This window comes from Otolemur garnettii, unplaced genomic scaffold (genome assembly GCF_000181295.1).
Source record: "Otolemur garnettii isolate 467f Iridium unplaced genomic scaffold, OtoGar3 scaffold00115, whole genome shotgun sequence".
Lineage (NCBI taxonomy): Eukaryota > Metazoa > Chordata > Mammalia > Primates > Galagidae > Otolemur > Otolemur garnettii.
The window spans coordinates 939,455-952,366 of record NW_003852510.1 but is presented as its reverse complement, the minus strand read 5'-3'; the positions used below and the strand labels follow the sequence as shown (position 1 = coordinate 952,366).

Sequence of the window (12,912 nt, the reverse complement as noted above, 5' to 3'; positions counted from 1 at the left end):
TTTTTTTCATCCTCCAACAGAGTTTTATTAAGCAACTGTTGGGTACTCAGTGCTGTGTCACATTCTGTAAAATATCTTAAAAATAAAGAGGAAGAAGAAGAAAGTTTAATAACATATTGTTTATGGTCATCCTGGGGATATAAGACATTTAAGTAAAAATGGCTTCCTGTATTTGAGGTAGTTTTAAGGTAGATCTTTTGAAGTAGCATGTGGAAACTGCTGGCATAGAGCCTTAGGTTGAGGCAAAGGAAAAGTTGTTTCAGCTGGAATTCATTTTATTTATTATTTTTTTTAGAGACAGAGCCTCACTTTATTGCCCTCAGTAGAGTGCAGTGGGCTCAGAGCAACCTCCAACTCCTGGGCTTAGGCCATTCTCTTGCCTCAGCCTTCTGAGTAGTTAGGACTATAGGAGCCTGCCACAATGCCCGGCTATTTTTTTGTTGCAGTTTGGCTGGAGCCGGGTTCAAACCTGCCACCCTTGGTCTGTGGGGCCAGTACCCTACCCACTGAGCCATAGGCACCGTCCTGGAATTAATTTTTAAAGTCTGTTTCTTGAGGGAGGAGGTAGAATTAGACTTTGAACGATGTCTAGGTTTGGGTTGATGAGTTAAGAAATTCAGTATGTGCCAAGAGTTAGGGGTGAGGAGATTTGGCAAAAGGAAAATAAGAGTTTTATTTGAGAGTGTTAAAAAAAAAAACTGGCTTAACTGGATTGGATGGAGAGAACTAGGGTTTGAACCATTGATAAAAGGTTTAAGAACCTACCTAATAGAACAGTTCAGACTAAATTAGAAAAACAGCAGATTCTTGGCAGGCATGGTGGCTCACACCTGTGATCCTGGCATTCTGGGAGGCCACAGCAGGAGACTTGCTTGAGCTCAGGAGTTTGAGACCAGCCTGAGCAAGAGTGAGAGCCTGTCTCTACTAAAAGTAGAAAAACTAGCCAGGTGTGATGGCAGGTACCTATCGTCCCAGCTACTTGGGAGGCTGAGGCAAGAGGATTGCTTGAGCCCAGGAGACTGAGGTTGCTGTGAGCTGTGATGCTATTATGGTATTCTACCCAGGGTGACAGAGTGAGACTCTATCTTTAAAAAAAAAAAAAGAAAAATGAAAAGCAGCAGTTTCTTAACTGATACAGCAAAAGGGTGGTCTTTTCAAAAGTTGGATCTGACATGGATGTGTAAGATGAATTAGGTTATGGGAAAATGAGAGTAAGAGAAAACCAATGGGAACTTATTGCTAATTTATGTTTGAGTTGATGAAAATTTAGGTTAAGGTAATGGCAAAAAATGAAGAAAGGCAAATATGATAGATGTTAGGATTAGCATAAAGTTATAGGTGGCTGGGGAAGAGGTAGACAATGACTATTATATTGGTCTGAAAAGAAGTGATCAGAGGCCACAGAGCACTTTCTCTAGAGTGATAGAGGATTAAGGAGTGTGAGGAAGTTGAGGCAGCAGGAGTTGCACGTTTCAGGAATTTGCCTGTTAAAGGAAAGTTGAGTCAAATGAGGAGCTCCCTCCCTCTTACATACCTCTTCATGACGGAGAAAACTTCTAAAGGTTTGAGGTAGTGAGGAAAATAATGATCTCCTTTAAGAGCGTTCAAAAAATTTTTTCACCTTCAGATCAGTGTTTGAGCAGCTTATCTCACATTACTTAATGTTATTTTTCTATTTTCACTTCAGATCCAGAAGCAGCAAGGTCGAGCAGTTCCAAAATCACCACCACACTGGGTCTGGTTGTCCATGCTGCAGGTAGGGTTGGATTGCAATGTAACCTCTTCTCTGTCACACTGAGGAAGGCCTCATCTCTAAAAAAAAATAGCCAGGCGTTGTGGCAGGTGTGTGTAGTCCCAGCTACTTGGGAGGCTGAGGCAGGAGGATCGCTTAAGCCCAAGAGTTTGAGGTTGCTCTGAGCTGTGACGCCACAGCACTCTACCAATAGTAACAAAGTAAGACTCTGTCTCAAAAAAGAAAAAAAAAAAAGGCCAGGCATAGTGGTCTGGGAGGCCGAGGCAGGTGGATAGCTTGAGCTCATGGGTTCCGGACCAGCCTGAGCAAAAATTGAAACCCCATTTCTACTAAGAATAGAAAAACTGAGGATTGCATGAGCTCAAGAGTTGGAGGTTGTTGTGAGCTGTGAGGCCATGGCACTCTACCTAGGGCTACAGCTTGAGACCCGTCTCAAAAAAAAAAAAAAAAAGTGAAAGGTGGCTCACTATTACCTGATTCTTTCTCGTATAACATGCTTTTCTAACAAAAGTCATCCATTCAACTAATATTATTCATTGTGAATTATCTATGGTTGAGTCCTAGTATCTTTACTTTGTTTCTTTATCTGTAAGTTAAAGAGATGCTTCCTTTGAATTGCTTTGGTATTTCTGTTGTTACAAATGAATTAATTAATCAGTGTATTTTTGAGATTGTACTTTTTCCAATAACAATAAAAATAACTAACAAGGCCAGGTACAGTGGCTTATGCCTGTAACCATAGCACTCTGGAAGGCTGAAATGGGAGGATCCCTTGAGCTCAGATGTTTAAGATCAGCCTGAGCAAGAGTGATATCCCGTTTCTATTGAAAAATAGAAAAATTAATGCCATTCTTGTGCTTGCCTGCAGTGCTAGCTACTTAAAGGGACAAGAAGGATCTCTTGAGCCCAGGAGTTTGAGGTTGCAATGAGCTACAATAATACCACTGCACTCTACGTAGGTGACAGAGCAAGTAAGGCTTTGTCTAAAAAAGAAGAAAAAACAACAAAAAACTAACAAATCAAATATTCTGAGCCAGGTGCTAAGGTTTTTACATAGGATATCTCATTTAATCTTCATGAAAACCCTGGCTCGGTACCTGTAGCTCAAGCGGCTAAGGCGCCAGCCACATATACCAGAGCCTGGTAGGTTGGAATCCAGCCTGGGCCTGCCAAACAGCAATAACAACTACAACCAAAAAATGTCTGGGCGTGGTAGGCGCCTGTAGTCCTAGTGACTTGGGAGGATGAGGCCAGAGAATCACTTAAGCCCAAGAATTGGAGGTTGCTATGAGCTGTGAGCATTCTACCCAGGGTAACATCTTGAGGCTCTGTCTCAAAAAAGAAATCTTCATGAAAACCCTAAGAAGTACATAATTTATTGAACCCATTTAAAGATGAGAAACCCATTTAAAGTTCAGAAAGTTTTCTATGGTATATGTACATCATGGAATACTATGCAGCCATAAAGAAAGATGGAGACTTTACATCCTTCATGGAGCTGGAAAATGTTCTTCTGAGCAAAGTATCACAAGAATGGAAGAAAAAGTATCCAATGTACACACCGCTATTATGAAATTAATTTATACCTTTTATATGAAAGCTATAACCTAATAACAGCCTAAGAATACGGGGAGGGGGGAGGGAGAGGGGAAGGGGGAATGGGTGGAGGGAGGGGGATTGGAGGGATCACTTTTGAGGTTTATCTTACAAGGGTACAAGTGAACCTTTCTAAGAGTAGAATATGAACATTTTGGCACAATAACTAGGTAAATGACATGAAGGCTATGTTAACCAGTTTGATGAAATGTTTCAAATTGTATGTGAAAACACCACACTGTACCCCAGAAGTGCATTAATGTATATAGTTACCATTCAATTAAAAAAAAAATAAAGTTCAGAAAGTTTTAGTAACTGTTCCAATCTCTCTGTACCTGACTATAAAGCCCACACATTCAGTAACTACACTATTATTATCATTTATAGTATTTTATGTTTCACTTTTTCCTAATTTAGCTGATGGTGTTGCATTGGGAGCTGCAGCTTCTACTTCACAAACTAGTGTCCAGTTAATTGTGTTTGTGGCAATAATGCTACATAAGGTAAGCAAAATATTGGTGTAAGACTTGATATTGGGCTCGGCACCTGTAGCTCAAGCTAAAGCACCAGCCACATACACCAAAGCTGGCGGGTTCGAATCCATGCCGGGCCTGCCAAACAACAATGACAACTACAACCTCACCCCTCAAAAAATAGCCAGGCATCGTGGTGGGCGCTGTTGTCTCAGCTACTTGGAAGATTGAGGCAAGAGAATTGCTTAAGCCCAGGAGTTGGAGGTTGCTGTGAACTGTGACGCCACAGCACTCTACCCAAGGCTACAGCTTGAGGCTCTGTCTCAAAAAAAAAAAAAGACTTGATATTGAACACAGTAATCATTAAAATTTCTGTTGGTCCTTAATATTTTTCTGGAATAGAAAAATAGTTTCATAATTGGTTTTCATTTTGGAGAATTGGATAACTCTCTTTTTAGCTATTTTTTGTTTTTTTGTTTTTTTTTTTTTCATGGTTAAAGACTGCTTTATTGGTGGCAGTTAGTACAAGTCAATAAATATTGATCCCCAAAGAAGAGCTCAGTTACTCATCAGTTTACTGGTCCATACAGAGCTAAATGAAAGTGAACCAAGTGATCACTGGGATGACTGAAGTCAATCCTGCTTCTTGGGAAATGAAGCCATAGCCAGCTGATATATGGCATATGCTGTTCCACCAACTGTAAGAACCATGGTGGCTCTATACAGGAGGGCATCAGCCAGCCCACCCTTTAGGTGAACTGGAATCCCATTATCCTCCTGAAACAGCTTTTGCTTCTCTGGAACTTTATTTTCAAAATGCCTGCGTGAAGCAGTGCTTATGGTCCTCTGCGAAATCTGACGGAGACCCAACAGATTCCGCAGCATCTTGCCTCAGTTACTGCCCACCAACCGCGACAACTGAATGCAGAGCTTAGCTATTTTTTGTTAACCATTTTTTAAACTTTACTTCTGAGGGGTTTTTTGTGATTATATACAGCAACTGTTAAACTCTATATTTCATTGTAATTTTTGTTCAGCAGTATTTTTCTTTTCATCACTGTTTCCCTTTTCTACTATCCAAGAAACACACACAAGTAGGATTTCTTCTTAGCTTAGAACATTAATTTTTAAAAGGCATAATTCAGTCTTGGTACTATGCCTGGTTTTTTGGCATGAGAAATCATAATCAAATGACATGAATTTCTTGAGTAGAAGAAATCTATACTTCTAGAATAATAATACAGGATAACTTTTAATTTCTAGGCACCAGCTGCTTTTGGGCTGGTTTCCTTCTTAATGCATGCCGGCCTAGAACGGAATCGAATCAGAAAGCACTTGCTGGTCTTTGCACTGGCAGCACCAGTTATGTCCATGGCGACATACTTAGGACTAAGTAAGGTAAGCTGACCTATTCCTAGCTTATCTGGGCAAGTGCTAAGTTCTGTGATCTCTTAGAAAGTATGGTTTTTTATGTTATGTAAATCACCCTTTCAAACTAAAGGTAAAATTGGGAGTAAAAATCTGTACACGGTAAATATCTTAAATTCCAAGGTTATTCTCCCCAAAACTTTAATGTTTCCTTATTTAATTTGAAAACATCTTCCCTCTCAGTTCCAAGAATATTTTCACAAATATCTGCTGGTCCTTCAGTGTTTAAAATCACTTAAACTTAACCAGCTGTGCTAATTTTATTTGACAGATATGTACTAAGTCATATCCATCCATATTTAATGTTGAGGTAGGCACATAAAGCATGAGTGACAAGCCATGTGGTAGCTTTCAGGAGCTGAGCAGAGGTGGCTGTATTTGCTAAGATTCAAATTCTTCCACTGCCAGCTCTAATTATCACCAAATATTAAATATCCAGTTCCTCATCATTGTCCTAAACGTAGCTTGAGACCTGAGTGACATGTGTCATTTGTCAGCTCAGAGTCTGGGCACTCTTCCTTTTCCAAGCTGGACTTTTCTGTGCCTTATAGTTCTATCTTTGCTGCAGTTCTTAGCACCAACTCTCACGTATTTTACCTAAATATCAACTGGGAAGCCACTGGAGGAAAATCTTAGCACCAAACTGACTCAGAGCAAATTCATGGGAACTGCTTTCTCCTGTGTCCTCTCTAAAGGTCACTAAGTGTCCATTGAATTAGTATTTGATATAGTAAAACCTATATTACCAGGAGTATATGAAAAATGAGATGCTTAAGTTCCTATTAATCAAGCATTTGCTGATCTCACTTGCTAACAATGTGTTATAAAACTCCTTTCCATTCACCTGAAGAGCCTTATCTTCTTTCAATCAATGAACATTATGTACTTCCTTATAATTTCATTAGTCAATATAAAGTTTTAGAACTTTTGAGAGGAAGCCACTGATAATTCTGGAGACGTGGAGTTACTTGCATCTATATCATGTTCTTAAAATTTTATTTTATTTTTTGGAACAGATTCTCACTTGGTCACCCTCTGTAGAGTACTATGGTGTCACAGCTCACAGCAACCTCAAACTCTTGGACTCAAGCAATTCTCTTGCCTCAGCCTCCCAAATATCTGGGACTCCAGGTCCCTGCCACAACACCTACCTGTTTTTGGAGATGGGCTCACTCTGGCTCAGGCTGATCTTCAACTTCTGAGCTAAGGCAATCCACCTGCCTCAGCCTCCCAAGTGCTAGGATTACCATGCCCAGCTCATGAGCTAATCTTTATAAAACTACTTTCAACTGTTTCTATTAGGAAAGTGGATCTGTGGACGAAGATGACAAATTAAAATTTTAAGAACACGGCTGGGTGCAGGCCTGTAGTCCCAGTTACTTTGGGAGGTTGAGGCAGAAGGATTACTTGAGCCCAAGAGATTGAGGTTGCTGTGAGTTATGATGCCACCGCACTATACCAAGGGTGACAAAGTGAGATTCTGTCTCAAAAAAATAAAATTAAATTAAAAAGATTAGCTCATGATATACTTCTAAGCTCTGTAAGGAAATCTTGATTACCACTATATCTCAAGCACCTGGCCTAGAGCCTGGTCCCTAGCAGATGCTTATTAAATGTTTGTAAAATAAAGGAATTAATGTTTGAACTTTAATATCTGCATTAATAGGTTTTTGATTCCATCTCAAAAATAATACAGACCACATCTGTTCAACAAGCACTTGGAATTCCTTTTTAAGAGCAATTGCGGGCTAGGTGCAGTGGTGGAAGCTTATTTGGAAGCTTCCCATAAACAACCTAAAACTGCTCTGATCTCAATATGTCTCCAGTGACCCAGACAGTACCAGTTACAAATAGTGTTTTTTCATTGGGATAACTTCCTAACCCTGAACTTTCCTTGTCTTAATTATTCTTCTTTCTCTCTTTTAATTCACAGAGCAGTAAAGAAGCCCTCTCAGAGGTTAATGCCACTGGAGTGGCCATGCTCTTCTCTGCCGGGACATTTCTTTATGTTGCTACCGTACATGTTCTCCCTGAGGTGGGAGGAATGGGGCACAGCCACAAGCCCGACACCACTGGAGGGAGAGGCCTCAGCCGCCTGGAGGTGGCAGCTCTGGTTCTGGGTTGCCTCATCCCACTCATCCTGTCAGTAGGACACCAGCATTAAATGTCCAGGTTCCAGCCTCAGTCTGTGGCCATTTGCCATCCAGTGAGGATAGCCGGCAACTGGCACGTGACAGCTCCTCACTTCTCAGTCTCTTCTCTCGTCTTGCCCATCTCCACCTGTATTCCTAGAGTCCAGAGGGGGGTGAGATTAAAACCTGGAACAATGGAAAAGCTTTTAGAGTAGAAACAACACATTGCAATTAGCTATAGACATTCCGTTGTGTTGTCTTTTAAAGGGCCCTTGGCATTATGAGTTTTGATGCTTCTCTTAACCCTATTCTCAGGGAAGATGGAATTCAGTTTTAAAGAAAAGTGGAGAACTTCATACTCAATGAAATAGTAATTATGAAAATACAGTGTTCTGTAATTAAGCTAAATCTCTTTTCAGTTTAGAGGCTCTGCCACTTCCATCCATTGATGTTTAACATGGTTCTCACCATGTAAGACTGGTGCTTTAGCATCTATGCCACATGCCTTGATAGAAGGTCATAGCGCTCACTGTTAGATGCTAAAGGTGATTGCAGTTAATTCAGGATTAGAGTCAGGAGAATGACGGCAAGACGCATTGTAAAGGGATGACTAGAGAGACTTAAACCGCTCCTTGTGCACAGGCCTGTCTGAATGCAGAATGCAGTTCCATCACATGGAGCAGTGGAGGTGGGACTAGCTTTTAAGGAGGTGACTAGTATTTTGTAGCATTTCTTTTCAAGTTCTCCTTTGCAGAATACCTGCCTCCAGCACATTCTTATAGAGGTGCCAAGTTCTAATAGTTTGAAGCCTAGGCTTTCCTTCACGAACTGTCAGATCACAAAAAGCATCTTTGGAAATTAAGGGATGTTAGTTTTTAAGTGAATTTGGATAGTTACTGACATCTTTGTTGTAGTAGCCTTTTTAAATGTAAGACTACCAGAAGCTATGTTGTCTTTTTTTTTTTTTTAAGCATCTCTCTTGGCAAGTCAGCCTCTGGTTTAGGGAGCTGTGTCTGCCCATACAACCACCTATAGCAGTGAAGAACGTGAAGGTGGATCATAAACGGAAGTGCATGCCTGTTGATTTAAAACTTAGTGAAATCATGTCTCTTGTCTCTTCATCTTTCCCGTGATTTTCTCTTAACTTTCCCTCTAGCCCCTCCTCCCTACAATTTGCTGCTTTACTGCTGGTGTTAATATTTGTGTGAGATGAATTCTCATCAGGACAACCACTTTTGAACTGTGATGATGAAAACAATAATGTCTTTACTCTTCATACCCTTCAAAGAAGTTACTTTTATGTCAGATCAGCTTTGTCAAGCCCTTAAAATATCACCTTCACATATGTGAGTTGACACAATCACTAATATTCTGGCAATTGAGATAGCAAAAGTGTTTAATAAACAAACGTAATTTTTCCATATTTGCCAAAATCTATGTAACCCTATTTTGTCAAATATTTGTAAAATATTGTATTATTAATTTATTTTGACTTTCTGTGTCATTTCAGAACATACTACGTTAAGGAGGAACTACGACTAGTTTCTTCAGGGCAGTGGATTTAGTAGTTTATAAAAACATTTTATATGCTGCAGAGCCAGCATGACCACGATTTCTTTATCCTTAAATTTGTCACTGGGTCAGTAGCTGTGGAAATAAAACTTAGGAAGCCCTCTGCTGGCTGTAGTGTAGAAAGTAGCATGAATAGGACGTGGTTTTGTTTAGTCACTGGCAACCATTGTGTACAATTTAAAACCAAGAAAAGGTTCAGCATGGAAAGTGTAAGTAACTTCCCTGATTAGATGGTAACAACTAACTTACGAGAGACCTGGGGCTTCATCTGGTCCTTCAAAATTATATGGTTGCCTAGATTCTCTCTGGAACTGACTTTGTCCAATAGAGAGCAGGTCGTAGTGTCTGGTTTGGTTTGGATAGTAGTACTGTCTATCATATTGTGTGTGCAATGGTCAGAATTTGTTCTGCTGGCCAAATCCTCTTTCAGCAGTGCCTTGCCATCATGCTTAAAAGTTTGGCTAAAATATCTTGCTGGATAGGGCCTTGAACTCTGGCAAGGATTGAACCATTCTAACTTCCAAATTTGCCTTCCCTTCTCAACCTGACTATTAACAGGCAAACCTTTCAAGGTCCTACCAGCTCTGAGAAGCTGTGGGCTTCCCCAGATTTTAAAGCTGCTGCCTCAGGAACTACTTATTTCTCTCCTGGTCAGCAGGCAGACATAGCCATATAACTCTCATAGGGCTCAAACCTATCTCCAGGCAGCAGGGAACCAAGCAGTGTGTGGTGGAGGCCTCCTTCACTGGAGGAAGAGCTTGCTTACGTGGTGGGCAGCGTCCCAGGAGAGGCCATGTCCATGTTCACTTTCTGACACATTTTGTTCCATTTTCCTCTTGTTTAAAACTGCCTCTTTAGATGTGGATGCCTTAATGCTCTAACACATTTGAAAACCTTGGCAATACTTAAGTTGCTGCCGTGATTACAAATGGAATTATTGGCTACCAAAGAGATGCAATTGATGATGAAAAGCATGGTCCTTCCTTCTACATAACCAAAGTGAATCTTAATTAAAATTTGACTCCTTTCCTTGGTAGGGGTAGATTTGCTTCAGATTCCAAGTGCTCTCATAATGGCAGATTAAGTTGAAAAATACTACTGATCCATTCCCTTCATTTATTCTCCAGTTAATTGCTTATCAGTTCTCATTTCATCAAAGCAGTGATGTTCCAGGTGTGATTCGGTTTTCCTGTGCACGCTTTGTCACATTTCTTATTTTTTAGGCAGAGGTTCTGCCTGGGACGTGGTGAGTTGAAAGCAGTACTACCTACAGAGACTGTGTGTTCTCTTTCCCCTCCTTTCACCTTTTCATTTCCCAACTCAAAACAGCCTAGTCAATCCTGTTCTTTGAATCATTAGAAAAAAGAAAGGGAGTGGTTGTTTTGAGTTGTCCTTTCAATGTAGAAAGGAGAAAACGTGACTTTTTTTTTTACCAGCCTACTTCTAAGTGTCACTGCCTGGTTTTTCTCTTTTTCATGAATTAGAACTAGGAGGACACACCAGCAAGGGAGTGTGTTAAGCCCCTGAAAACAGCTAAGTACTGACCATGGGAACAGTATGTCAGTAGCACAAGCCCAAAGAATGCTCCTGCCTTTTGGGCCCCTGAGCCCCTGAAGACTAAGAATAGTGACCAGATTCATCCAGAACTGCTGTGGTTCTAGGTGACACCCTCTGTAGCTGTTCTGCAGGGGGAACGAACCTTCCTTGCATTAGAAAACATCTGCTCAGTAGGAAACAGTCCATATCACCCAAAGATACTATGGAAATACTATCATTAAAACCAATGATGTACACTCTTTGTATCTGAAACATCTAGATTCACCTCAGGGGACCTGAAAGAAATTACTTGTGGGAAAGAATCAGATAACCATTTAGGAATTATCTGGATGTGCTCAGCCTAACACAGTTGCTTAACACAACCAGATTGCCTTTGATCTTTTCTCTGATGACATCTTCCAGCAAGCTGGGAATCTCATGGGATAACACTGCAGTTCCCCTGGTTCAGTAGCTGGAACAGTGGTTTTAAATGTCCATTTTTTCTGGATCCTTTGTAAACATGAAATCATTCCATGGATGGCTGCCTTATAATTTTTGTCTCTTTCCTCTTTAATTGTGAATGGTTAAAACAATGCTGTTTTCTGATTTGTTTTATGATATTAAATTTTTATTAGTGCATATCTAGTGCAAGTGGCTCATTACTTTGTTCTGTTGGCATGTCTTTTTGACAACCAGACTTGACCCACATTTAGACATCACAAAAGGGAATGGAAAGCTAGGAAGGGCAGTAGAAAGATGCACCTACTATAGGTACATTATTAAGCGAAGGGAAAAAAAGAAAGGCGGGGATATTAAGGATTCAGTAGATTTTCTGTCCCCAAAACACAAATTCATTAACAATTTTTTTGCCTTGCTGTTCTCGGTAACAAATGTTATTTGTGTAGGTAGTTCTCCATGCCTAGAAAAGAGAAGCAGGCAGGAGATCACAGTGACAGTGGATCTGTTTCAAAGGGCAGAGTTGTTACATGAGTATATAGATGCTGTGAACAAGTGACCCTGCCCTGTAAATAGAAATGGAACTTGTCAATTTGATAAGTGTTTTCTGGGTGGCGCCTGTGGCTCAAAGGAGTAGGGCACTGGCCCCATATACCGAAGGTGGCAGGTTCAAACCCGGCCCCGGCCAAAAACTGCAAAAAAAAAAAAAAAAAAAATACACTTGATAAGTGTTTTCTCCCTCTGTGGACTTGACTGCTGATGCTCATTTTTAACTTAAATATGTATATGTGCCATTAGAGCAGTACATCATGGAAGTGTATAATTTTTATGTGTATCCATTAGATTTCATTGATTATTACTGGTCCGCATCATGCTGGTTTTCTGTGTTATCACATGTGTTACAGCTAGTTACAGAGACTGTGCCCAGAAAGTTACATGTTTCCCTAAAACTTCTCCTCATGAAGAAGATGACCCGCAGAGGACGTGGCGTTTACAATTCTTTCCATCTCTACAGAGGCTTTCAGAAGTGCTGCATCCCTCCTCTGCCTTGAGCAGTGGACTTTGAAATCTTAGGAATTCAACATTGTGCCCTTTCCCTCCGCCACCCTGAAATGTTCACACAATGAGGAAATGGACTAATGACCCATTTTTCAGAACCTGTCCCTGTTGGTAAACAGCATATGGCTCTATATGTCTTCACTATGTCCTTCCCCACTAGGATGTAGGCTCCAGGCAGCTAGGTTCTCAGTAATTAATTGTTGTTAAATGAATCGGTCTGTCCTGAGAGAGGGGACACTTTTTTTTTTCTTTACAATGTGCTGGTTTTATATACAATTTGAAATATTTTCATCAAACTGGTTAACATAGCCTTCATGGCATTTTCGTAGCTATTATGTTAAGACATTTATATTCTTCATTTAGTAAGTTTCACATGTACTCTTGTAAGATGCACCATAGGAAAAAACATGTCAAGATAGTATGATGCAGAGAGTTAGACGGGCCCCCTTTTTGACATGAAGCCAAGAGGGTTTCAAAGGAATTTGCCTGAGGTCTTTTCATTGAATAAAAATGGGGCTGGGCAGTGCCTGTGGTTCAGTAGGGCGCTAGCCCCATACCGAGGGTGGTAAGTTCAAACCTGGCCCTGGCCAAACTGTAACAAAAAATAGCTGGGTGTTGTGGCTGGTGCCTGTAGTCCCAGCTACTCGGGAGGCTCAGGCAAGAGAATCGCCTAAGCCCAAGAGCTAGAGGTTGCTGTGAGCTGTGATGCCATAGCACTCTACTGAGGGTGACATAGTGAGACTATCTCAATAAATAAATAATAAATGGCTATGGACTTACTGGCCAGCCTCAACACATCCACCCCCCCCCCACCACAAATAAAACATGCTTGCTCTTAGAAGCCAAATTAATGTATATGTTTTAATACACACATCACCCCTGAGGGAGCACTATGCTTCCTGCAGCC

The 12,912-nt window shown here is 40.7% G+C and overlaps 2 protein-coding genes across 3 annotated transcripts in view; one reads left to right on the top strand and one right to left on the bottom strand.

The window, feature by feature from the left end:
* SLC39A9 (solute carrier family 39 member 9) overlaps positions 1–11,134 on the top strand; it is a 56,040-nt gene extending 44,906 nt beyond the window's left edge. For both annotated transcript variants that reach the window (XM_023517603.1, XM_003797363.3), the window contains exons 3-6: positions 1,688–1,756; positions 3,767–3,852; positions 5,086–5,220; positions 7,184–11,134. In XM_023517603.1, coding sequence (XP_023373371.1) covers positions 1,688–1,756; positions 3,767–3,852; positions 5,086–5,220; positions 7,184–7,414 — 521 coding nt within the window. In that variant the 3' untranslated portion in view covers positions 7,415–11,134. The remainder of the gene's footprint in view (positions 1–1,687; positions 1,757–3,766; positions 3,853–5,085; positions 5,221–7,183) is intronic.
* On the bottom strand, positions 4,313–4,757 carry LOC100960094 (cytochrome c oxidase subunit 7A2, mitochondrial). The gene has a single exon (XM_012809887.2). The coding sequence runs from the start codon at positions 4,705–4,707 to the stop codon at positions 4,456–4,458; it is 252 nt and encodes an 83-aa protein (XP_012665341.1). The 5' UTR covers positions 4,708–4,757; the 3' UTR covers positions 4,313–4,455.
* Positions 11,135–12,912: the final 1,778 nt, after the last annotated feature.